Source organism: Corvus hawaiiensis, chromosome 4 (assembly GCF_020740725.1).
Source record: "Corvus hawaiiensis isolate bCorHaw1 chromosome 4, bCorHaw1.pri.cur, whole genome shotgun sequence".
In the NCBI taxonomy this organism is placed as follows: domain Eukaryota; kingdom Metazoa; phylum Chordata; class Aves; order Passeriformes; family Corvidae; genus Corvus; species Corvus hawaiiensis.
Genome location: NC_063216.1, coordinates 32364930 through 32391763, shown reverse-complemented (window position 1 = coordinate 32391763; position 26834 = coordinate 32364930). Strand labels below are relative to the sequence as shown.

General features: G+C 39.2%; 1 protein-coding gene across 7 annotated transcripts in view; it reads left to right on the top strand.

The window, feature by feature from the left end:
- ANO4 (anoctamin 4) overlaps positions 1-26834 on the top strand; it is a 177751-nt gene that overhangs the window by 63984 nt on the left and 86933 nt on the right. For 5 of the 7 annotated variants that reach the window (XM_048301053.1, XM_048301051.1, XM_048301052.1 and 2 more), the window contains 3 exons: positions 6691-6801; positions 12277-12413; positions 18541-18699. In XM_048301053.1, coding sequence (XP_048157010.1) covers positions 6691-6801; positions 12277-12413; positions 18541-18699 — 407 coding nt within the window. The remainder of the gene's footprint in view (positions 1-6690; positions 6802-12276; positions 12414-18540; positions 18700-26834) is intronic. The other 2 variants (XM_048301057.1, XM_048301056.1) reach the window with 2 other exon arrangements.

Genomic DNA, 26834 nt, shown 5'->3' with positions numbered 1-26834 from the left:
CTGTAACTGAGGATAGTGATCTTTGATAGCTGTGTTTTTACGTGTGTGCTCACAGTGTAAGAGGAAAGTGGAGAAGCTAACAATCATTCTTACTATTATTTTTATACAAATAAGGGTAGTAGGAAATGGACTGAATTGTTCAATGTGTTTAGATCTTAGGCTTCGTTCTAGATCCTCATATGCAATATACAGCTGTGGAGAAATGTCCTTGCTTAGTTACACTCTGTGGTTTTGTGTCACTTTCGGACTATATCTTGTGAATACCCATCCCAGGCATCGTGGCACTTGAACAGGATAGCTTTGTTCCCAGTAGGAGAGACACTTTGGTGCCCTGTCTCTTTGTATAATCAATGGAGTCCTTCTAGGAGGTAATTCCAAAGGCTTGTTTTGCAGCTCTGTCCCTCTACTGATTGCTGAAGAATCTGCACCAGGGCCAAATAGAGCCAAGTAATTGGAAATGTTAGGCATAGGATTGTGTGACATTCTATGCTTGGGGCTTCTGTGTGAACACTCCGGTTCTTTCAATAATCAGAACATTGTGGCATACTCCGAGCATAGATGGGAAATGAAGAGAGAGGTTGTGGGCTTTGGCACAGCAGTCCAGTAGTTTGGGTTCTTGCCCATGTGGGAGATGTGGATTATCAGCTCTCTGCAGTTGTTGTCCTGTTCAAACTCGCTGCTCAAGAGGTGCCTCCCCCTTGATGATACAAACACAGCGTTGGTGGGTTTGACTGTACTCATGCCCACGGCTCATTATGGGCAGTGAGAGAATTGGAAATATGAGAATTTGGGCAAGCAGGACCCTATCCCTATATTCTGGTGCTCAGGCTATTGTGACAGTAGAAGTGATTTTCGAGGTATTGCTTTGCACCAAGGGCTATCTGTCCATTTTTTCTATGGTTGTCTCTGGGAAAGGCATTCACAGCATGAGAGAGAAAGAACAAATGCTGAACACAGAAATCTCTGCTTCTCTATAGTTAACTGGCACAAATTCTCTGTTTGATGCCAGCCAGGGTTTAATGGGGGGGAGAGTGGACACCATATGCCTTCAAAATACCTTAGTCTGTGATAAATCAGTAATATTAGGTGTTCAGAAATCTCCCCTTCACTACTGCTGCTTCTGGAAGATAAGAAAAGAGTTTGTACTAACATAATTAAACATATGCTGAGTCTTACAGTGTATTGCAATGCAAAGGGAATCTGTTTTTAAATGGCCTTTCAAAAACAATTCCAGTATTTTTATTACTGTATCTTTGACATGACCATGCACATGACCATGCACAGACATCTTTGGCATAGGTGCTTCATGTTAGTCAGAATGATTTGGGGTTTGAATTTTTGTTTTTTTCCTAACACTCCTTGGTCTTTCTTATGGAAAATGAAGAAGCCCTGTATTTTTATGCCAAAAAATTTTCAGAATTAAAAAGACATTTCTGTTCTTTTACACTCATCTTGGATGCTAACAGGCAGACACAATATTTTATTCATAATCAGTGTGACAACCATTAAGATAAATGGTATTTTCTGCATACTGGAAGAAGATGTGTTTAGCTATACCAAATAGTGACAGACTATACATATTTGTTTTAAGGTAACTGATAAACCAATTAAGAATATCGAAAGTTATGTGAAAGTTCTTATGTATTTATGGACATCTACGGAAATCTACCAGGGCAGAAGTTTTTCAAAGGTCTGCAAGTAATTCCACAGTGTACCCAAACTTTTCAGTCTTGGAAACACCTTGTGTATTAATGCTATTATTATGGAATGCTTTGTCTTAAAACAGAAATCTCCAAAGGCCTCTCAATGTGTATCATTAACTACTACTTATAATTTTTCCAAAACTGTGGATGTGGTTTGTAGCTAGATGGGGCAAATCCTGTGACACACACTGGTTTGTATTGGGAAAAATGGAGACCTTTAAGATATTCCCAGTTTGTCACTACACGTACATGTGTAGACGTGGCAGACAGCTGGTCTTACTCTGACGTTACACTGCCTTAAATATACAAATACATCAGCAAGTTCTCAGAAACAGAGAATTAAACACAAGTTTTCCTGTCCTTATCCCCACTGCCATCTTCAAAAGGAACCCAGGACTGGAAACAAGCATCTGAATGAAAGGTAAAGGGAACTCACCACACACACCCCACCTCCTTTGTAGAAATTTGAAAACATGTTGAAGCTGTAAGGTAGAGGAAGCTTAGTGCTGCTGGTAAGGAGCAAGGATGGAAGGAAAGTTTCTGGGTAACAGTCTTTTTCCAGAAAGGAGTGCAGTGCTAGGCTGATGGGCCAAAGTTACAGATTGAAAACAAAGCCTTTTTCTTTTGTGCGGAGAAGGGGCAGCTCAAGGCTGACACAAGACATGTTTCTGCATCCTGTGCTGAGAACATACTTAGCAATGATAATTTTGCATTGTGAAACTCTGCGCTATTGCACCTCAGAGATTTAAGGGCAGCAACAAACAATTAAATACTTTTGATCTATTAAAATATATCTAATGTAATCACTGAAGCACAATTGATGTGTACAGTAACACTCTGACATTCACCTTATGCTGTGGGAGAGAAAAATGCCTAGGCAGAAGGAGTATAACAGTACTGGTTGGTGAGGAACAAAAAAGAATATGATGCAGGATTTCTGACAGAAAACACTCTCTGACCAATGTAGCAAAAGCAGCTCTCTCTGAAAGACTTGTTATGATACACTTTAGCCTTCCACTTAATGAAATAATTATCTATCTCTGAGCTACTGCTTTCAGGCCATCTTTATCTTGCTAGGAAGACATGTATATATTAATTTATATTTTCCTACATTCTATGACTCATAGAACAGCTTGGGGTTATTTCTGAAGCAATAATTGAACCAAAATGTTTTTCATCCATTGCAGTTGCATTGTCCAGTGCAGTCATGGGGCAGATCCTGGGAAGACCGACTGTGCTGTGCATTTTGTTTTGCTCCTGTCACAGAAATGAAAAGTGCCAGAACTGAGAGCAGTAAAGCTGTGCTGTACAAACATGCACAGCCCTGACTAACATGAATAGGAAAAGCCTAACACAATTTCCATTTGAAACTCTGCTTTTGCTGCAGATGGCCTGCGGAGAACTCACAGTGAGAAGCCAAAACAAAATGTACCTGAAGGGGTGATTCTTTATCCCACGTTGACATGGGTTTGGCTAGAGTGAGAAGGGCACCATGCACAGCAACTTTGTGCTTGCTTTAAAGAAGAGGGTCTGGTAAGAAGGAACTTCTCTGTAGAAATTACATGCAGTACTTAGTGTAGCAAAACAAACTTGCTCATGTTAGAATTATATTTGCTCTTCCTAAATACCACCCTGTTAGAGGTAGATGGCCCTGTGACAGGATCATCCACCCACATGGCAAAATCTCTTTCACTAGAAGTTGGAATGACCTTGTTTAACATCAGTACCATATTAACTACATTGGTACATAAATCACTTTCCTGACGCATTTGATTATTTTAATATTTAGAAGTATGTTAAAATTCTGACTTAGAACATGCCATCTCATTTAGCCTCTAAAAATTAAAGGTCTTTTTAAAATCTCTTTTTTTTCCTATCTTAATTAATTGGGACCCTTCAAGACAAATAAAGGAAAAAGTATATTATTTTATGCACAACTTTATGCATCAATGAGTAAATCAGAGGGAGTGCCATGAGGTAATTTAAAATATTATTTCTGTTGAACTAGAAAGTCTCAGTAAACTGAGAAAAATCTCAGACTGATCTTTAAAAAAAAAACCATAAAATTTTTAAAATCTAATATTTACTTCACTTATATCTGTGTATGTTTCTCATACTTCTGTGGAAAGAGAGTTTTTCCCATCCTCTCAGACAATATTGCTTAGATTTTACTCAGTGGAACATATTGATAGAGCATAAATCAGCAGCTGCTAAAGCAAGAAGGAAATGCTAAAGGCAGGTTAGTGATTCATCAATAGCAACAGTGACATCAGATATTGTCTTTGCATGTAGTATTGGAGGTCTGTGGTAAGATAAAGAAAACAAATCTCTGGAACATGAATGAGGTCACTGTGACTTTTTCCGAAGATCTACTAGTTTAAAATCTCTGCCTGACAACAAGCCAGAAATCATTAATTTGGCCAGTCCACAACCCATCACACAGGTGGTGTTTCTCTTAGCTAAAAAAATGGGGTAGTCCCTCCTGAAAAGTGGATGCTGACAGAGAGGGAGGAGGATAGAAGCCCAAGTGCCCTAATTTATTGACAGCATTAAGGTCATGAGAGAAGAAAGCACTCCTGCAACCCCTAATTTTAAAGCTATGTTGTTGGTAGGTACATTTTTGCCCTTGTGTTGGTGAAGGCAAGTTTGCGATTAGCTATGTGTTTTATCACAAATGATTGGTAGAAGATTATGCCTACAATTTTGACTGAAATCAGACTGGATGCTGTTAATCTGATACTTGTGTAGTGAGGCCAGATATTAAGGCTACTGTGAATCAGATAGAACACTGTCATTTCTGTGGATTGCTGAAAGCTCCCTATATTGCAAGTGGATCAAATACAGGAGAGGAAATTTGAATGCAGCAAAAATCGTCTTGACTTCATTGTCTGAAATACAGTCAGGTTTAGGCTGGTCATTTTCTGATCACTTCCTAGGCATTTTGGGTTTTGTTAATTAAAGAGGGGCTATGAAATTCCCTATGTACATTCTGCAAGAGTTTAATTTTATTAACAGGTCTGTGGTTAGATAGTCCATCAGATATCAGCACTTTGGGACCTCCATAGCTGACTGCCGCTTCCTTTCTCCCTGGCCCAATTAGTTCAGATCTTCTGGAGATGCTGCAGGGATCCTGCTACCTTCATCTGTTCTGAGGAGCAGCGATTTGAATGTAACAAGGATGGAAGGTTTAGGGGAAGAAAGGGTATTTTACATTTGTCAGTATTGCCATTAATTTGCTCTAACTAGGGTCGAAATGCAGAACAAAGGCTGTTGGAGGTGAGGATGCAAGTACGTAATGGTGTATGTTAAAAGTGGTAGCTGAGTATTTAAGAAGAAACTGAATGATATCACTTACAAAGTGCTTAACTGAATTGCTGTCCATTGATTACTTTTCTACTTCCTTTTCTTGGGCCTTAGAAATCTCTTTTGGGGCAAATCTTAGCCTCTCATCTCTGAGGCCATCTGCACATTTCCCTAGGCTGCTATTGTATGAATAATCAGTTGTCTCACTTAAGAAATTCTCTTTGTTCTACATCATTAAATGCTGACTCCTGCTGCTTCTATGACAGATCACTGTGCAAGAATCTACAAGAGGAGTTGTCTCTGATGTTAACAATGAATCTTTGCTGTGGAACAAAAGAATATGCTGAAGCAAGCACAAGACAATTTGAATTTTTATTATTTTAACACTGAAAAATAAAAAATAACTAAGCTGGTCGAAGCGTACCCATTTTGAGATCTGTATTTCCAAAAACTGAAGATGGGCCTTTAAAATAGTTTTGAGTAGTTTTGTGCCTAGGAATATAATTTGTAGCTCCCATCAAGGCAGTAGTGAGATAGTATAGGGCAAGGAGAAGAGGAAACTACAGTGGGCTAGGACAGAATTCAAAATAAGAGCAGCTTGCTATAGGCAGACTGTAGATGAAAGGAAAATGCTTCTATCTAAAGCATGAGTGATGCATCTAGCAAAGCACAGTAATCTAAACGACCTGAGGGTTTGTTCTTCCACCTTGGCCCTTTTGTCATTAGGTCCTTTCCCAGATATCTTCCTGACCACTGAATGTTTCTGCTAACTCTGTGCACTAGTTACTCAAGAGCATCATCTCTAACAGATGTCTTTGTGAAAGGTTTTCCTGCTACTCTTTAAAAACCAGATGTATTCCTGGTAGTTCTCTCTTTCTCTCTGTTTGTATCCAAATACCCTGTATCCAGCATCTTAAGCCTGCTTGCCCATTTTCTGTCTACTCTTCATATGCAGCCACCTTTCTCTGCACAGAGAGCGCCTGTTCTCAAAACTTTCTGCCTTCTTTGCTCCTGTTGAAAGAGGACTGAAATGGGCAAATCTTGTGTCGATTTTCATGTGTAAATAGGTTTGAAACTGCAACCCACCAGAAAATGTTTTTACTCTGCAGTGCTTTCAGACAGCAACTGTTACATACCAATGTGAATCCATTTAAAATGGACTGCAGTGCTGGGCTTCTTCCTAGACTGTGTCATGCCATCAGGTTGGCATATGACAACTTATGGTTCCCTGTGTCTGAAACAGACTGTCCATGCTCTTTTTGTCCTAATGGTTGTTTTCTGTCTTGCAGCTTATTTTGTGTGTGTGTTTTATTTTAGTCTGTTTGTTCCAGTGTCATTCGTAACAACATCTCTTCTTTGTTTTCACATTTGGGAGCTAGTTTTGTAGATGGTATGGTTAGGTGATGCTCATGGCATGGCAGCATATGGTCACCTGAACGAGGGACTTGCCAGTGGCAACTCTGCATCACTGCTGATAGCAGAGAATGTTGTTGTTTCATTGTATTTAGTTTTAAATCAGTCCATGTTCTATCTGAAGGTCATTAGTTCAAAGAAAAATTGGTTCTGCTAGGGAGGGAAAATGGAAGTACCTTCATTCAATGTGTATGTTTCCTCACCTGAAGCCCCTTGGCTGGATTTTCTAGTGCACTGTCACAAACCCCATCAATCTCTTCAATTTCTTCAGAAGGAAGAGAGGATTTGCAGGTTAACCAGCTGGAAACGCAAATATGGATAAAACCAGACATACAGAAGACAGATGTGGACTTTTCAGAAATTCTTAATGCAATACAAGAAAGTAAGTTATTCCTTGGATGCAAAATTGTGTTTATGGTAGAAGATTCAATAGAGATGCATTGAAATTATAACTGAAGGCATATACAAAGTGATGAACTGAACGATAAGTATCTATTATTAAAATGTCTCAGGAAGTTCAATGGATTATTGAAGGCTAGTAAGAAATCTTTTACTATCAGAGAAGTCATAGTAAGATTTGAATTGTTATGTGACAAAGGATTCCAGCACTATATATTTTCTATGCAGATGTAATCAGAAATAGAAAGATTCCTGTTACTTTAATCCATTCTTTGCACTCCTGAGTGGATGCGTGAACTAATAATATCATAAAAATGCTGCAGTCAGGGATTGAAGACTGGATTTGAAGTTCCAGTTGTTCCAAAATTTTGAGGTATATTCATATTTTTGCAGCTGGTAATACCTGGGAGAAGTCATGAGATTGTCGTAACAAGTGAAGGTCCACATGTCTTAGATGCTTCATAAAATTATCTCTTTTTATATGTAATGGGCTGCGGGCTAAGAATTTATTGGTTCACCCTTCTTAAATCCAACTGCAGAATGATCTCAAGGCTTGTGCTAGAAGAAGTGCTGCTCCTGTTAATAACAGTGGAAGACACCCCACCCCCCAAAAACTGATGCAATTCTGGAATCAAATAGAATCTGGAATTTCAGTGAGAATTTTCCATAACAATTTTTTAAATCTCATGGAGGCCAGGAATCAAAATGTGAGGCATGGCTTCCTGGCTTCCTTATTTTCCAGTTTGATTTTAAACTGGGTGTTTGGTGTAGCAATTTTCTAAAGTGAGAAACAGCAGCTTATATTTTAGTGCGATAAAGGATGAATAAGAATGTGTAAAAGCCCAGACTCTGCCTGATTTTTGCCACATGAATAAGGAACCACACAGTGGTAGCATCTGGTCGTTAAGTGGTGGTACTAGTTTGGGAGTGAAGGAAAATGCTCAAGTTAGTAAGATGATGGGGGTAAAGATTTGAAATTGAATCACCTTACTACTTAAGCTACAGGTTTGGGATGAATTCCATGTTTTCTAATTTAAAAAGCTTTTCCCATCAGGAAATCTTAATATGAGGTTTTGTTTTCTCCCTTCTCCACACCAGCACAGCCCAGATATAGGCCTGGGGGCAGTTGATATGCAGACTGGAGAAGCTGAAAAGGCACCAAATTATCTTTCAGAGGGTGAATAGACTAGATGGCTAAACATGGATAAGCAATTCAAGATGGGAATATTTCAAGAATTGCCATTTTGAGTTACAGATTTTTCACAAGCCATTTGAGAAGGATGCAGATTTTACAGCCTTGGAGGTAGTGTTTTTCATTTATCCAGTCCAGACACAGGTGCTGTTGGGAAGTTAATCTCTATGTCCTTTAGCTACATCTCCTTCAGCAAAGACAAAAGGATTTCTATGACTGTACAACACACTTTTCAGAGGTTTGTTGTGTGTCCAGGGGAGTGTTGCTCCATGCAGACTGTTGTGAATATCATCTGATTGGGATCAACATGTCTAAATATTCTTTCTAGGGTAGTTGCTCTCAACAGCTAATGTTACTTTTATTCCCAGTTGTCAGCATTGTATGATAATTTAAAAGAGTCTAATGATGCTTTTAGAAACCAAATAATTTTTCTTGCTAAAACAAGCTTTGGAATATTGTTCTTCAGCTAGCATCATCCAAAGCGAGAGTATACTAGATTGCCTAGTGTCACTTTTGCTGATAAAATAAAAATGAACAGAAACATGATATCTGAGCATGTTTCCATCTTCTCACACAATAGCATAATCAGGTTGCATTTTTAAATGGAAGTCCTTATTTTTAGGCACTTCAGTTTCAGCATCCACCTTCAGAAAGTTAGAGGAGTTATCTTGGTTTTGAGTCCTACCTTATATCAGCCTCTTGGTCTGAAGTGGCTTGTGGACCCACTGAGATTGTGCGTGGACTCCTGCTCAGAATTTATCAGCATCCAGTTTTCAGAATATGTGGTTCTACTATATTTGGGATAAAAATATTTGTATACCCACTTTTTTTTCTTTTATTCTTCAAAGGATTCTGAATTACCAAGTCATTTTGATTTTTTTTTCTGCAAAATAGAACATGAGGGGGAGAAAAGAGTTTGCATATTTAAGCTCCCTCTAAAACCAGAGGGAGAATTCTTAATATCTCCTGTAGCAATGCATGTGCTGCTCTGTATTCCTGTTGAATTTCACTGCTTAAAAATACATGACTGTACAGTAGCACCATTCTTTCTCCCAAATAGCATTTATATGTCTAATAAAGCCATTATATATCATTCTGTTAAGGATATTTGTGGGTATATGCACATCAGGGTCTGAAGAGGACCAAAAAGATGGATCCCTGATTATTCTTTTAGCAACATTTGGCCTTGCAGGTGTTCAGTGCATTGGAGAGGAAGGGCTGAGCTACCTACAAGCAGCAGGAGAGTTATCTTGGAAGTACCATCACCATTATTAACGTAAAGCAAACAGAAATTGCTATATAAATTATCTATTTGGTTTTGTAGACCAGTATTTTACTATTTTATTTTTAAGTATATAATGAGACTTGGGGTAGAAAAATTATCCCAGCAAATGTTGGGGGCCCATATTTTCTGTAGTGACCAACCAACATGACAATTATCTGCTTATTTCTGATATAAGCAAGTTTCCACTGCAAGTTTCCACTGCAGGAAATCTGGACAAGTCCTGGTAGCTAATTTCACTATCCAGCTGAGATTCACTGCTTCCACAACTTCTTCACTGCTGAAATGGACTGCATTTTAAAGTGACCTTAAAATAAGATTTTTTTTGCTCCTCACAAGTCCTCAGGATAACTCAGTAATTCTGTGTTTAAAGTCCCCAGACGCATTCATTGTCTTATGCACCAAGTTCTTTATCTCAAAACATATGCTTAAAAACCATATATTTTGCAACTCAAAGCATTACCAGCACTTCCAGAAGCAGCAATTCTAGTATCTCAGAGGCCTCATCTTTTATACCACAGCAGTCTTAATGCCAGAACAAAGATAGTTTAAATTCCCTCGAGTTTAGAGAACAGGCAAAACTTTCATGTTTACAGCTTCCATTGACAACAGATATATGTATCTATTGTTGTCTACAACAGATATATGTATCTTGAATATATTCAGAAAGCTTCACTATTTAATTATTTTTGTGGTTTTTTCCACAGTTGTTTTCAGATTATATTGAGGTGTAAATCATATACAGATTTACACGACACTGTCATGGAGGCACTGATGGGTTTCAATTCAGTGAAGTTCAAGTCATTGGAAGTGTTTTCTGTTTCAGCTGCTCTTTCTGTTGAATATTGAGATTAATTCTTATCATATGAACACATATGCAAAATCTGGTGACGATCTACATCCAGACTATTATCTGATGGGGTGGAATGTTTCCAGTCTTGACTTTTGAAACAGTAGGGACAGTGAAAGACATGAGGTTAGGCTGTGCTGTGTTGTGGCAGTTCCTCTCTCTTTTATAATCATCTCTAGTATGATTTTGGTGGATTAAAATGGATGAAGGTGGGAAAAAAAATCTGTAATATTACTGATGCATGTGCTACAAATTAGTCTGTTTGCTGCCTTTTAAGTCTCCTAAAGCCTCTGTGGTTTGCCCTAGGACAAGTTGGATGCAGCCACATTGACACTGAGGAGCTGCAGGCTCTCATCACATAAAACTAAACAACACCAGAAACTCAGAATCTCTGTTACAAACTGAGCTGCTTAGGTTAGCACATTAGCCTAGTATTTAGAGTGGATTAATTTGGACATGAGGATTTCTCTGTTGTTTCTGAAACTTTTAGTCATTTTCCAAGCAAAGCTATTGCAATTAAAAATACAATGTCTTTCATTAACCTTGTCCCTATTCTATGCATGAAAATGAAGATGAAGGATTCTTGAGTATTTTGACAGGGTTTTCTTTTTTTATTACCTACAGATGTAAAAATAGACTTTAGATTCTGTAAAAGACATGTAAAAAAAGGGAGGAAACTTTTCCCTGTCCTCATGATTGACAGGGAAAGAGTAGTATATTTAAAGTGCAACATATGTCTATATTAAAGATGAATATTATGGATAAGACTTTCTCCTGCTTGTGAGCGTGAAAAATAGGCCACCTGCAGAGACTCGGGAGTTGGTATCATCAGCAATTTTTTGAAAGGATTCTTAAACTGGGCTATGACCTCTGAAGAAGGGAAAGGTGAAAAGGAGGTCACAAAATGCTCATGATGGCTGGGAACGGTTAGTGGCTGTTAATTTCTGGCAGCTATCCAGGCTCTACACAGCGGCGGAATTGATTTTTATACCTGCAGCCAGTAGTTAGAAATGGAACTAAGTTGCTGCCAGCAATTAGAGATTTTTGGCTGTTAATATAGATTCTCACCAACAGGAGTTACAATTGTCTGTCAATAAGTTAGGGGAGCTGAGGACAAGCAAAAGCAACAGGAGTTTATTGCACAGAAGAACAATGATTCCAAAAGTCAGGCAAGCTTGCAAAAACTGTGAATAGGGATAGGGGGTTAGATTAACTTCTGTCAAGACTGCTAGATATTTGGTCCCACTCTAGTCAGGGGAAGAGGCTCAGTAGCTGGGACCTTTGGGGGTCCCTTCTAACAGTTATAACTCTACTGTCATAATTTTGGATTTTGCCTGTGAGGCATGAGGTTAGAGAGTAGAAGTCCATCCACAGCTGAAGCTTGATCCTCAGCTAAGGCATTTTTCTTCTCGTCACACACATCTCTTCATTGTGCTTTTTCACCAGGCCTGTAGCACATGGAGTGCAGAGTGAACCTGCCTGCCCTGCACCTCCCATCTGGCAGCCACTCCAGGCCCTAAGTATCGATACTTTTTGTAAGGGTTGGTTTACCACAGCTTAAATCTGTAGATTTAAGTGATTTGCTACATGCAAGACTGAGGGCTGTGTGGTGGGTGGATCTTAAAGTGTCAGATTTATATGCATCAAAATATGCCAGACTGTGAACAGAGAAGCATTTGCCCAGGTTTGCTTACTCGATGCCTTTCAAGAAACACTATTTATTTAAGGTCTTCTGCCTCTGGCTGCCCCACAGGTCTGTACAACTTTGAACTTAACACTTTGTATAGTAGGTTAAAATTCTGCCTCCTTATAGTAAGAAAAATTCAGAGACAATACTAACTCAGAAGGTAATGATTCAAGCCATTTGCCCCAAAAGAAGCTGAAGAGATAGCTAACATCTCTTTTATTGCGACAACAGATTGTTTATTTGTCATCAGAGAAGTGTTGTGGTGTCCTAAACCTTTATGTGGCTCACTGGTGAAGAAAGTTCTCCAACAATGCTCACCAGATTTTAAAAGTAACATAGTATATACTTATACCAGAACTAAAAAGTGAAATTGGTGATGGGTTATACTTGCTGTCTTCATTTGGTTCAGTGCTGATTTGAATGTGTATTTTTATTTTTGTTTTTTAGTAGCTAAGGATGTCAACATTTTTTTTGATGAGTTAGAAGGTGTGAACAGCCCCTCCAAAGATGATGATTCCCTGCTTCACCATGGTAACTTGACCAGTACTTCTGATGATGCCAGCAGGCTGGAAGTTGTGGGAGAGGTAAGGACACACAGAATTATTAATACAATATTTATTCAGGCCCATTATAAAGATGTAATAAATGTAATTTGATTTAAAATCTAATTCTCTGCCATCACCTTGTGTCTAGTCTTTCCCATGAGAACTGATTTTCCATTCTAAGATTATAATGCTGAAATATGAAATATCTCAAATTCAAAAGTTTTGATTTGATGCACCCTCAGTGAAACATCTGTAGAAATCTAAGGCTTCAATGCTTCTGAAAATGCTGGAAAAGTTTTCCCTATATTAATCCTTTAAGGGGAAAGAGTGTGGAGGGGATTTATCATGAAACTCCCATAAGAAGCATTGGGTGTCAATTATGAGACGCATCCCATTCCAGTGAAGAACAAGTGACTTGATGGTCATAATGGTGATTCAGAGAACATACCATGGAGGAAGCATTCAGCATATAGTCCCTTCTCAAATCTGTCTTAAAGCAGCCAAAGCATCATGGACCCATTACAAAAATTTGGGCCTAAATTTCTTATTGTGTTTTCTGTGCGGAAAGGAACAATATGCTCTTTAATTTTGCCTCCCAAATCCCTGCCTCCTGTGGATGTTACGGTTGTTTTCTCAGTGAGTGAAGAGACCAGGGACTTCTCTACTTTCCTCCACCTCAGGAATGGGGCTAGATCGTGCTTACTGGACTGGTCTGATGTTACCTGCAAGTTGTGCCTGAGAAGTTGTCACGGGTTGGGTTTGTAACCGGGCGGAAACACCAATTTAGTGTAGTGGTTTGGTCTAAAATACTCATTACTGTTTATCTTCTGTGAGATAAGAATTAGGAGAAATGCAAAGCAGGCACCAAACTTGAAAGAATATAAAGAAGTTTATTAACAGACCTAAAAGAGGGGAAAAAAAAAATAAAAATTATACCACCTTCAGAACTCTCCTCCTCCCCCCACCTTCCTCCCTTCTCCCACTGACAATGCAAAAAGACAACCCTTCAGATGTTCAGTCTGTTTACCACTTCCATAATAACCTTGTTCAGTCCATTTAGAAAGAGAAGTCTCTTCTTGCTCATGCTATGAAAACAGTGTCACAACGAGACAGCCGCCCACTTCCAAATATTGTTCAGTCCGTTTAGGAAGAGGAGTCTCTCTGCCTGCGTGTGAGTCCCTTCCCCCGACTTGCAGCTTTTCCCGCAACTGCTTTCAAGGGTCCACTCTTGAAGGTTTTTGGGGTACAATTTTAAGGTTGAGCCGTTCAGAAACAAAAACAGAGGCCCTTCTCCTTCCCTGGGAGCAAAGGGTCTTCATCATCTTCATCATTAGGACTATTTCTGGGAGCATCTCTAGGAACTGAGGTTTCTCCTTTCCCATTTGGAGCAAAAGTCCTCATCTGGTCCATCTCTAGGGACTGAGGTTTTCTCCTTTCCCGTTTGGAGCAAAAGTCCTCATCTGGTCCATCTCTCACTGTCCAAACTTCTCATGAAATTACAGCTGCGTCAGCATCTGCCTATCTCAGCGCAGGTGCTTTTGCTTACGAGTTGAACACTCCACCCCCCATATCTTCATGAAATTACAACGGGATACTCTGATATATCATAGCTTCACAACAGAATTTCAGCTTTAAGCATCTCCTCTCTCTCTTCCCTCAGGTTTTCAGCTCTTCACAGCAATAAAAAGGGTTAATCTCACCTCGGCTTTGCAGCTTTGCAGCTCGAATGTTGAATTTTTCTTATCGCAGTGGAGAGGGGGGAGAGCCGAGCCGCTCCGGCTGCCCACGGCAAGGCAGTGGGGGGGGTTCCATGGCTGGAACAGGTCCATCGACTCCAGGATGGCCGTGGCCCGGCCCGGCCCGGCCCAAGCAGGGCCTGGCCGGGCCCGCTGGCCCCCACACGGGGCCCGCAGCCACCTGTCCCAGCGCCAGAAACGAGAGAGAGCTTGGAGGGGGAGTTTGCCTATTCTTAAATGTGGATCACAGAGACGGTCACAACTTTAAGTGGCTTAGAGAATTGTCCATATTCAAACTGGCCAGCTGATAGGTTCTATCAGGTCCCAGAGGAAACTGTAAGCACCCCTTAGCAAGGACATCCCTTCCGGGACTGTGCTTGCTAACCTATGACAGAAGTTTTTGGCAGAGGGCTGACTGGCACAGGCCAGAACTGGCAGGGGCTATGCTAGTAATTAAAAAGAGTGGAAAACCACAGGACATTGCTGAGGGCCCTGCCCTGACCCTCTTTTGTTTACTAGTTTTGATAGAGTTTAGAAGATGCAATTAGAGATTATGTCGTTTTCAGCAGCTAGAGGGTTTTGTGGTGCAAGTTCTTTTGTGCAACACTGCTGAGGAGAGAGTCAGAGATTTTCTTTGTTCTAGAAAACCAGCCCACAGAGAGCTGCACTCCTCGAATGTTTAGAGAGATAATTAAAGCAACAAAATTCAGGGCACCGTGAATATGTTTGACCTTGCTCACAATTTCATCTTCTCTACTCACAGCTCTTCCCTAGCTTCCCATATAACTTACAAAGGACTCTCTTTGCCTGCTTGCACCACAATGGGTTAATCTTACATGATATTCCCATGTTGCATTTTGGGAACATGTACCATATGGTCTTTAGCAAAAAGCCACAGGTGAAAGGCACATGAATTTTGTAAGTTAAAGAGGAAAAATTAAGAGAAAATTATCAGAAAGACATGCTGCTGTTAATGTAACAATATAACAAAACCAATACTTCAAAACCTTTTTTTTCTCTTAGATGTGTCCTTGTTGGTTTTTTAAAGGGAAAGGGAAAACTTTTGAGGAATATGAACAGATTTAAGGGGTTTTTAATAACCATAACTGAGGAAAATAACAAGGTAAGCCATGTATAGGTATAAGATGGGAGAAAAAAAGATGAAAATTGAAAGTCTAAATGGGACTTCAGGTATGCTGCAGCCTACCAAAGAAAAAAGTTTCGAAGTACTTGGTCCCCACTAAACTCTGGAAGGAAAAGATACACTGTTTAGATGTTGTATGGTTTGTATGGATCAATATGGGTAAACCCTTTGGCCCAAAGCTCTCCTAGCGTGTGCATGTATATGAGTCATGTGTCTGAATGCTGATGGTTCCCAACTGAGCACCTGAGAATATAAAAACTACTGTATTCCTTGGAAAACAAGTCCAAATTATACAACACATATTACAAATACAGTCATAAAGATAGACAGAAATGGCTAAGCTTCTTTTTAGAGTGAAGTTTTTACTGTTCTACTTTCTTCCAGCATCCTTTTTTTTAGATGAAGGAATGGAGGTTTGACATATATGACTACACCACTTTTTCACCAAAACCAGAAGTCAGACTTAGTCCTACATATATTTTTTTATCAGTTTAGGAAAACTGAGGTTTGATGTCATAACACAGGTGAGGGAGATGCAATATCTGAAGGAAGGTAGGACAAACTTCTGTCTGGAATAACATAAGCCTGTAATACTTGGATGATGCAGAAGTCCTGCAGCTGACACTGCTCAACCAACCCTGACTGTCTCTATATCATGTTAGATCCTCAAGAGTTCTTGAAAGTCTAGACTCAGTCTATAAAGTTGCCTTACAATCTTTAACAGAGGGCCAGAGAAAGAGTTCCTTTCCAGAGGCCACAACAGTCAATAGGGTGTGTCAGTCTGGGTTTGACATACAGTGTTCCTAAAATAAAAAGAACCTTCAAGTACAGGTAAGGGTGTCCAAGCCACCTTTCTGAGTGAAAAATTACAATACTGTAGTTGGTAGTGTTTCATAAGTCCAAGAGAAAGTAATTGTCCCAGGAAGTCATATTTGTAATGGAAGAAGTCCGACAAGTCAAATACCTTGGCTGAATCTCGTAGATACTCCTTCATGTAAGGCTCTGCATTCACTGATGAGTCAGTGCAGGGCAAACCAATTTTCTTCAGAGAAAGAAGAAACATAGGAAGGGGCAAATCTATTTTTCCAGTGGAGTCACTACTGCATGCAGAGAAGGACACATTCCTTATGGTGCTCTTAGGATGGGTCTGAGTTCAGATGAGGAGTGCACATTTGAAGTGGATCTCTCAATTGCCCCTACTCATGATTTCTTTGCAGTCCAGAGCAGTGTTGGATTTTAAACCTGGATTTCTTACGGATGTAAATCCAGTGAGGCTTTTGGACCAGACTACAGTGGGCCCAACATGAGCCCTTAAGCCTACATAGCATAGACAGCAGATCCTCAGCATGGATTGTTTTGTTAAACAGTCCCTTTCTTATTACACCACTTGCTAAAGTACGTGTTGACTCTGACTACTGAACAGGAGGCTTGCCAGGAGGGTTAGAAATCACAACAGGACCACCAAGTTGACCCACAGCCTCTAGATCTTCTGCTACATCCTTCCTTTATTTAAATAACCTTAAATACCCTTTGGTTTGTTGGTTTTTTTAAATGTCTTCTTGACAGAGATTTTTAATGGAAAAAGATAAAATGTGCCTCCTGAGCTGTTTTCACATTTAATGTTCTATGAAAAGTGCTTCTCATATCTTGATAATATCATTTATCAGCATGATATGCAGTATAGATATAAAGAGTTTGTTACTGTTTTTTCCTTAGAGATTAAATCATTTTTCTTGCCTTCTTTTCAGACTCTAAGTACTGTTCCACTGTATCAAGTCTGCACTAAGTTGTGTCAGGAGTTAGGCACTGTAAGGAAAGAACGTTAAAAAAATTCCCTCCTTATGTTAGTGAACTGGATGTACCAAGGGGATGGGACATTTGGGATGCTTTCACTGGTTTTTACATTTAATCAAAACACCTGCTGAGAATCAGAAAGATAGCTTATACTAAACTATTTGAATGGGAAAATCAATTTGGGGGGGGGGTTTCCTGTAAAAATAATTTTTCCTATTATAATGCTCACTTTGCAATTTAAATTCAGAAGCAGTTCTCTTATGGGGAAAGTATTTTGAAAATTCCCTCCTTCTCCCAGATGTGAAAGGCAAAATACTATTTTTTTTAAGAGACTCAATTGTATATTATTGGGCAGAGCTATTTTTGGCAGAAATAGTGGAGCAAGTTTTGGAAAAACAGAGGTAAATTAGCTTAACCTTCCCTTCAACTTCGAGCTGGACTGAACTTAAGGTTCCTGAAGGTCCCTGCCCTTTATACTGCTCAGAGGGAGTGCTGTTTGTTCCCATGTATCCTTCACAGTGTACATTTCCTGTACGAAACACTTCAACCTGTGAACTGCCAGGCAATTTCAACTTGTCTGAAAGTGAAAGCTTAAGCCCTGGGCAGTATTGTATTATATAGAAGTAGTGTTAAATTGCAAAGAGGATCTGTAGAGAATTTCATCTCATGACATACTGGAAAAAGACCAGTAGTCTGGTCTTTTATACCTCAGGAGAGTGACCTGTTTGACCTCTTATTAACAGTGAAATCAAGATGTGTTTTTCTGTCAGAGCAAACATTTGAACAGGCTTTTTTTTTTTCTTTTTTTCTTTTTTTTTTTAATAGAAAAGAAACAGTATTTAGTGCTTTTGTGTGCTGCTACACCAAACGCCAGCAATTCTCTCCAAATAAATCCAATCAAATCCATCCTCAGCTATTCATGAAGCAAGGAATATTCTGTAGTTAGTTTGATGAGGTACGGTGAGGTCGGTACAGAGCCTTCATATTGCTGTCTGTGTCCTATGAGGCAAAGTAATGAGCATCTCTGTGCCAGGTTTTAGTGTTTCTCACTACAGTAAATGTTCACAACATTGTCTACTCTTTTCACATGTACAAAGACATTCAGCCATGTTAAGTTCTTAATTTTAAATTTACACTTCAGTAACACTATTCTCTGCTCTATTTTATAAGTAAGAAGTTATTCCTAACCTTATGGAAGGTGGTGGGGGAGGAAGGTTTGCTTGTGTTTTCTATTCTCTCCTATCCCGTCCCTATATGTCCAAGCATTTGCCTAAGAGTTCCTGACACCCCTTAAAACCCCCTTAAGTAGGGAAGTCTGTGCTCCTCTCAGATGAAGTTAGAAGCGCTCTGTGTAAAGAGCCTAAAACTTGAACAGCTTTCTGATTCCTTATCTTTCCTGTTGAGTATTACTGAAAACTGATGATGCAAACACCAACGCAGCAATTACCAATGCAAATTAACATTACTGAGTTGCTTGATTTTCTCTTTACAGGAAGTACCTGATAAGAACAAGACCAGTGGACTGTATTTTAGAGATGGGAAATGTCGGATTGACTACATCCTTGTGTATAGAAAATCTAATCCACATACAGAGAAGAGGGAAGTATTTGAGAGAAATATCAGAGCAGAAGGACTCCAAATGGAAAAAGAAGTAAGAGGTCTTCCTTTAAAAAACTTTCACTTTGAAGCTATATAGAATCTGGGTGTATGGTTTGTTTACTCTGAAACTCCTTCACTCTCTTGTAGCAGTAGAAAAATGCTTTTAAGCATGCCTAAATATAGGGCAGCGCAAAAGTGTAGCCTAAAGGAAAATCAGACACAGGGATTGAAGGCCAAAACAGGCCATTACAGTCATCTTCTTCAACCTTATGCACAAGTAGGCCACAGAATTTCATCCAGTGTGCTGTGCAATACAAAAAAACAAGTGCTGGGTTTGAATGGCCTAAATTCTACTGAGTGCAATCCTTATTTCTGTACCTGCATTTTCTTCTAGCTATGTGCTCCACTATTTGCTGAGGCTTCTGGTGCTTTCCAGAGACCTAACTAGATCCCTACGTTCCTCTACCTGTCAGCTTAGGCATAGTGACACGAGAAGTATTTTAGTAGTTTGAAAACACCTTAAAGTTTCTCCTTCTGTCTTAACCCTAAGCATTGAAATAATTGGACAGTACATATGAATCATTTATATCTATGTTATTTCCAACACAATGTCCTAAATCAGTAGATCTTTTATGGACAAGAGTGTAGAAATTAATGCAAAGAGTCTAAAATGTATTGACATACTAGGCAGCAGGAGCAAGGTCTAAAGAGGCCATATCTCTTTTGCCAAGCCTGTGATCTTCCTTAAACTTTGATAATGTGCTCAAGCAGGGCTTAAGTCTCACTTCCACCCAGAACAGGTATTGCTGAGAATTTACTTTTATTTGCGCCTGATGGACTCACACTCGTGCTTTTATGAGTTGTCATGCTGCCACTGATGGAAACAGAAGAGGAATTTTCAGGATACAGGCTTTGATCAATTATGTAGCTGCTACACTTTATCTCCCTTTCTTTCACTGAGTTCTTGGTACATGTGTAGATATTCTGCCTGTGTACTTGAAATTCACACTTCTTTGGAGAACACTGGGGAGGAAAAAAGGGAAGACTTTACAGAAAAAGAAAATTTTTTTTTTTAAATGCTTTTGGTTGAACATGGGTACTGGTGTATATAAGTGTATTAAGAGCATTTCACTGGTTACACCAAACAATTACCCTAAACTATTCCTTCAAATAACTTAAAAGTCATCATCTTCAGTGCTGCAGTAGTTGATAGACGTTTTCAATGCCAGAGATGATTAAATATTATTTCCTGTATACGTGCTACTGTCTGTAGGAGCTGTAACCCAACATCCAAGAACATGGGAGTGTTGCTGCAGCTATTCAGCTTCACATCCTAGAACTCTGCCCTGCTTCCACCAGGAGAGATGATGACAAAGTCTCTGAAATTTGGGCAATGTAGAAAATGAACAGTGAATGAATCCTCCCTATTAATACATATGCCAAATGGTTCCAAATAATTTTTTTCTTACTTCATGGTTTTTGTAGATTTAATTACTGCACTAAGGTCAGCAGTGAAAGCTATGAAATCACTTTATATTTTAAGTATTAGGAAACTTATTGCAACGTTCTGCACTGAAAAATTTCTCAAATTGATTGTTTAAGTGCTTACTATAGAGGTTTTTTTCGGCTTTCAAGACCATTTATTTGGACATTGCTGCCTAGGCTGCATGAATGATCTGCCAATTTGATAATTCATTTCAGTTTCTATTTTGCTAGTGACATGCAGTTTTATTTCTTACTAATCTCATTTGCCCTTGGTGTCACTTCTTGCCAGCATCAGTAATTGTACATTTTCTAAACTCAGAATGATCAAAATGAGGTTGTGCTACATGACTTGAGCTAATGTTTCTAAGGTCTAAAGTAGCAATCTTTTTTAACATATGACTCTGACCTAAAATTAAACTCTAGCATGTACATTTTATGATCACGTTAGTTTCTAAATTTAATTATAATCCTGAAGGGAATATCTACATTCTTAGTACACTCCCTCCCCCATCCCCAGAGATTAAGAATAGTGCTGCATAACACTTAGCTTTAAATTAAGCTGTGTGATCTGCTAGTGTCTAGATTATTTCTCATTATTTTTACTTCCCCTTTTTTTAAGACTACACATCATTCTGAATGTTAATTGTGGAAAATTTTAGCTGCAGGGTTTTTTTAAGTTGTTCACATGCAATATACCGCTTCCACTGAAAAAAGTTTGCTCCCAGATGAGATGAGAAAATTGTCTGTGGATTTGGCCACAGAACATATCCAGAGGCAATAGGTGGTAACTGTTGGACTGAAGGAAACTTTTTACCTTGTGTGAATTTTGTGTGGTTGTTGGTTCACTCTCCTTTGACTACCAGCTCTTCGTATGTTGACATTCGATTGTGTCAGTCCTGTCTTTTTAATGTGAAACCATTGGCAGAGAGGAAAACTTGCAGAGCTATCCACACTGCAATTTCAAACCCATATTCCTCGCTGCAGGGAGGGAGAAGTGCACTACAGTGGCTCACTGACAAGTACAGCAGAGTGAAATTCCAAGGAAGTGGTGAATGCAGGGAGCGAAGCATTCACTTAGCAGCATGAAATGAGAACGTGAATCCGAAATGACTTCACAAGAGTTGAAATAACTTCAGGCACAATGTCAAGATCATGTAGCTGAGAAAGGTCTGAACAGGTATATGTTTCTGACTCTAGGAAAAGGTGATAATGTTTTGCAGATATTCTCCAAGGAATTCACACTCACATTCTTCAACTGTACTACATCACTCTGCCTTGGAAGTTCAGGCAGATTTGGTGCTCAGTATATACAGTAGTAAAGAATGAGAGGATCCCAGACCAAGGAACAGATCATTAAAATAGTGAAGATTTTAACAAAAGAATAAAAGTAATTAAATAATAGAGGAGAAAAAACAGTGATAAAACATTTTTAAAGAGTGAAAAAAATAGTAAAAATAAAATTAAATAGGGAAGATTTTAAATTGAAAACAAAGGTCTAAGAGTGAATGCTAATTGAGTGGTACAACACAAGTCATTTTATGATGCTTCTCCCTGCTTTTCCATGTATATTGGTTCTGGATAGGGTGAGTGTGTTGACCCTATCACAGCCAGACACTTCCAGACCACATCCAACACATGTGATCACATGCATAGATGCTCAAAAAAGTTAATCAAAAATGTAGGTCGGCCCAGGAAAAGAGACTGTATTTTCTTTTCATCCAGGTGTAAAATTTCATTTGTTGATTTATTCTCTTTTTCAGTGTCTCACAAGTGAGATAAGTTATGATATCTTGGCTCTGGGATTCTTGATGACCCTGCATTTTCTAATACTCTTTGAAAAAGATTTATGTGTGGGGAAAAAGGAGAGGACAGTCTCCAAGTGGAGCATGTTCTTATGGGAGATGAGGTACCAATCACATTGCAAGTTTGTAGGCACTGATACCATCTGTAAATACCACAAGAGACTCATGCCCTCCAGAGCTGGTGTGCAAAAGGTTAACAGGGTGTTACTGTCCACATTCTGATGGTATGTTTCATATTTAATCTAAATACAAGATAAACCTGAGATTTGGATCAACACACTGACATGCAGAAGAGAATTACTTGTGATCACTTTTCTGAGAAGAGAAAATATAGGTAGTGTCTGTCACTCCAAATTAAGTGTTCATCCCTGTGGCCCAGCAATTCCTGGAAAACCTGTCTTTTCAAGAGAGAATGAAGAGTCAGAATTACTTTGAGCCCATGGTATTTTTCACGAGAAATACATATTTATAAATTCAACCTGTTGGCCGAAGTCCAGAAAAGTACCCTTATCCCAAATTATTCCTGCAGCATGAATTACTGTTTACCTGCCCCAAATGACCAGGTAGAACTAAGTTGCTGTCAAGAGTATCTGTGCAGTTCTGCTACATGAATACAGTATTACAGATATCTCTCAGTAAGATACTTTAAACTATACTATGTTATAATAGACCATGTATTACTCTTTCACTTGCAAACTCTTTAAGCTGCACTGTGAAGTAATGCAAATACAGGATAGAGATGAGAAATTTCTGCTGGGTGAACAAATACAGACCACACTCACATGTGTAATTTGTGCAAGAGAAAAAGAGGAAAGTCATCTTGCATTTAACTAAAAACAGTGTATCCAAAATGAATCTGATGCTGGGTTAGGATCTGATCATGCAGCCCTAGGACCAGAATACATTTAATTTGAACTTGACATGATTTTTTGGTTTTTCACCTTATGATTATACTAAACTAAGTCATACAGAGTTGTTCTACTACTAAATGTACTTGATACATTATGATTAATGATTGTGTTCAAAGTTTTTAATCTATATATTATAAGTTGATTTCATGCAGTTCACTTGAAAAAGCATTTGACAGACTAGAGGAAAGTGAGTGATAGAAATGTAGTAAATGGGAACTAACCACTTATGTAGTGAAATAATATTCAGACCTTTTATTTTACATATTTTGTATATTTATGGTAACTAATGTCTCAGTATAGAAGCAGTTAACTACTTTAAACCAGTAGCATTCCTTACTGCCCTGGAAAACAGGTCTCCTCACAGCAATTGCATGCAGAATGCATTTCAGAAACCAGCTTCAGATATTTTACAAATAACAGACAATCCATCTGGGCTTCTGCTGGCACATTGATCTTTGCATCTCCCTGATAAAAGATGTTATGGTAGTGCTGTATTGTAGGTCCAGTTTTCAGGAAGAATCCAAGTTGTGTGGGATTTTGTGTTATATGCCTGATTAAAAATTTAAACTTTGCCACCATAAGTGTCAAGCTGTCACCAGGGCACCTCTAATTGCATTCACTCCCTGCCTCAAGCAGCAGCTGACATTTCTGGTGCAACATCTGGCAACAAAAACGCAGCTGGTGTATACAATAGGCAGTAGAAATACATAATAGGTGTTCTCTGGGGAAAACCCGAAAGGACAAGAAAGAAAAGCACAGTATAAACTTTGGTTATGTCGTATGAACAAATATCTACTAGTGAGTATACTCTGAGTCTTAATGTTAACATGACCCTAAAAGTTATCTTTTGAAATCTTTTTCAGTAGTTTATGCCATATAATTACAGAATACTTTTATTTCATTACTTTTCAAGTTTGCAAGCAGATGTAGGTTCATGAAGAGGTAGTAATAGCTGTGCAAAGCAGTTTCTTTTAATGTGGCTGTAACTTTGTGCTAATGGAGCAGGACATAAGAAGCTAGAAATTTGTATTCAGTAAGATACTTATATTTAGCAGCAACTTGGAGTCTGCTTTCAATATGATGAGTGTTGAGAGAAATTACAGATGACAGAAAGAGCACACAGAGTATCTCCGTGACTTTTAGCACATCCCTGAGTGTAAAAGGAAAATAGACTTATGACCATGTCAAAGTGAGGTAAAAGTTAGAAGAATATGACAAAACTAAGAACTTCAGAGACTGAAACTTCTGAGTACTGTGTTCAGAAAGTGATGATGTGAAAGAGATATCATAATCAACAGCTATTGCTTCTGAACATAATCAAATACTATAATCTTTCTGGAAAAAAATGACATCTACTCGTTGTTGTTGTTGTTGTTGTTGTTAGTACTGTAGAGCCAAAACAGTTATGAGAGACCGATCTGCTTTTTTTTTGGTTTGTGCGTCATCACTGCAGTTATTCATGAGATTCCTGTTACATAAACGTTTTTTCTGATTGTGATTCATGGGTAGAAAAGAATTGAGCTGACTTCCAGACCCCAAGTGGCACTTGCAGATCTGAGTTAGAAAAGGTGTTTTATAAATGTAGTTAATGTCATTTGGTTCTCTGAGCGGTGCACAATAAAATCTCAGTGCCTTTAGAGTTGATTCCAAGTTTCTTTTTCAGTTATGACTTCAGTTTGTCCAGTTATTGAAAGAACAATAACTTGTTTGTAGTTTATTCTTTATTGTAGTTTATTATTTATTATATAGTTAATTTAATCAACCAGGCATACAGTTTAAAATAGAGTGCTTAGTCTATGGTCAACTGACTTTTTACAGCTTGCCAGGAGAGTTTGTGTGGTACCCAGGAGCAAGATGCAGGTCATCAGGAAAATCTTTTCCTGGCTGCTAGTTTTTATTTGGTGCTCATATCCTTTCCCTGTCATGTTCAGCTTACTCTGCACATATCAAAACCACCTATCCACTAGAGAAAAGGGTGGCTAGGGAAAGCTTCCACCACTGAAATGATATCAGCTGTTCTCTGAGCTTTTTTTTACAGAGAGGAGATAGCTATGAGCATGCCTATGTGAGATATGTGCTAGGAAGCACCAAGACAACAGTGAGAGTGGTGATTAACCCTGCTGTGCATGTCTAGTTTAGTGCATGTATAGTATAGGTCAAGCAATGTATAGGATGTCACCTATGGCTAACAGGTTTCCTTTAGGCCAAACTGGCATTTGGACAAAACTAGGCTTTCTTGGTCTTTTGGAGAAGATGAGACCTTGTATTGGGTTAGCATGGCAAGGTTTTGGTGGTAAGTGGGACACCAGAGATGGCTTCTGTGAGAAGCTGTTAGAAGCTTCCCTCACATCCGTCAGAGCCAGTGCCACATAGCTCCAAGATGAACCCACTGTTGGACAAGACACTGTCAACAACACTGGTAGCACCTCTGTGATAAAAGTATTTAAAAAGAGGAAAAAGCCTTCTGCAGAACAGCAGCTAAAAGAGAGGAATGAGAGATAATATGTGAGAAAAACAACTCTGCAGACAACAAGGTCAGTGAAGAAGGAGGGGGAGGAGATGTTTCAGGTGCTGGAGCTGAGATTCCCCTGCAGCTCATGGTGCACACCATGGTGAGGCAGCTGTGCCCCTGCAGCCCATGGAGGTCCACAGGAGACCTGTAGCCTGCAGAGAACCCCACACTGGAGCAGGTGGATGCCCAAAGGAGGCTGTGAGCCTGTGGGAAGCCCACACTGGAGTAGGCTCCTGGCAGGACCTGTGGCCTCCTGGAGAGAAGAGCCCCATGCTGGAGCAGATTTGCTGGTAGGGCTTGTGACCCCATACAAAAAGCCCACACTGGAGCAGTCTGCTCCCAACAGACTGCATCCCATGAAAGAGACCCATGCTGGAGAAGTTTGTGAAGAACTGCAGCTTGTGGGAAGGACCCAAGCTGGAAAAGTTAGTGGAGCACTGTCTCCTGTGGAAGGGACCCCACATTGGATCAAGGGAAAAGCGTGAGAACTCCTCCTCCTGAGGAAGAAGGAATAGCAGAGACCACAAGTGATGAATTGATTTCAGCTCCCATTCCCAGTCACTTCATGCTACTGTGTGGGAGGAGGTAGAGAAAAGTTGGAGTGAAGTTGAGCCTGGAAAAAGGGAAGGGTTGGGAGAAGATGTTTTAAGGTTTGGTTTTATTTCTCATCATCCTATTCTAATTTGATTGATAATAAATTAAACTAATTTCTCCAAGTCGAGTCTGTTTGGCCCATGATGATAAGGGGTGGGTGATTTCTCTCTGTCCTTATCTAGACCCATGACCTTCTTCTTCTATTTTCTCCCCTGTCCTGATGAGAAAGGAAGTGGCGGAGTGTCTTTAGTGGGCACCTGGCATCCAACCAGGGTAAGCCCACCACATGTGTAGCTCAATGTCACTCCGCTACTGTAACCAGTATCAAACGTTCCATAGCTTTCATGGACTCTAGTAAGTAGTTTCAGTCTCTCACTTTTCTGATCCTATTATTCAATATGTAAATATCTACAGCTAATGAACTTACAGTACAAATTATGCAGCCTTCAGGCTCTGTATTTTCATGAGCAGCATAACATCTTAGTATTAGCAGGTAAAGTTTGTTATTTAATGCTTTAAGCGCTGTGTCTGATTGCATCCCCAAATCATGGATGGAAGCATCAACAACTACATCTGCAAAAAGAGAACCAGACTGAGAGGCAAACCTTACCACAAGCATTATAAATAAAAGTGCTTCCAGCTATTTAATTTAAAACATTGGGCTGTTCATTTCATCCCAATTCAGCCAGAGCAAGTTGAAATCAGACTGGTTTATTATCTAATGCACAGAGCAAATTGAGTCTCTTTTCAGCAATGTTTTAAGAAAAATGTGATGGTACAAGCAGAACAATGTCCTTTCCCAGAGAACATTCTGTACAAAAAGCCCATGATCACTAAACAGTTGAGAAGTTTCCAGCTGCCTGAACTTCTGAGGAAAAAAGTT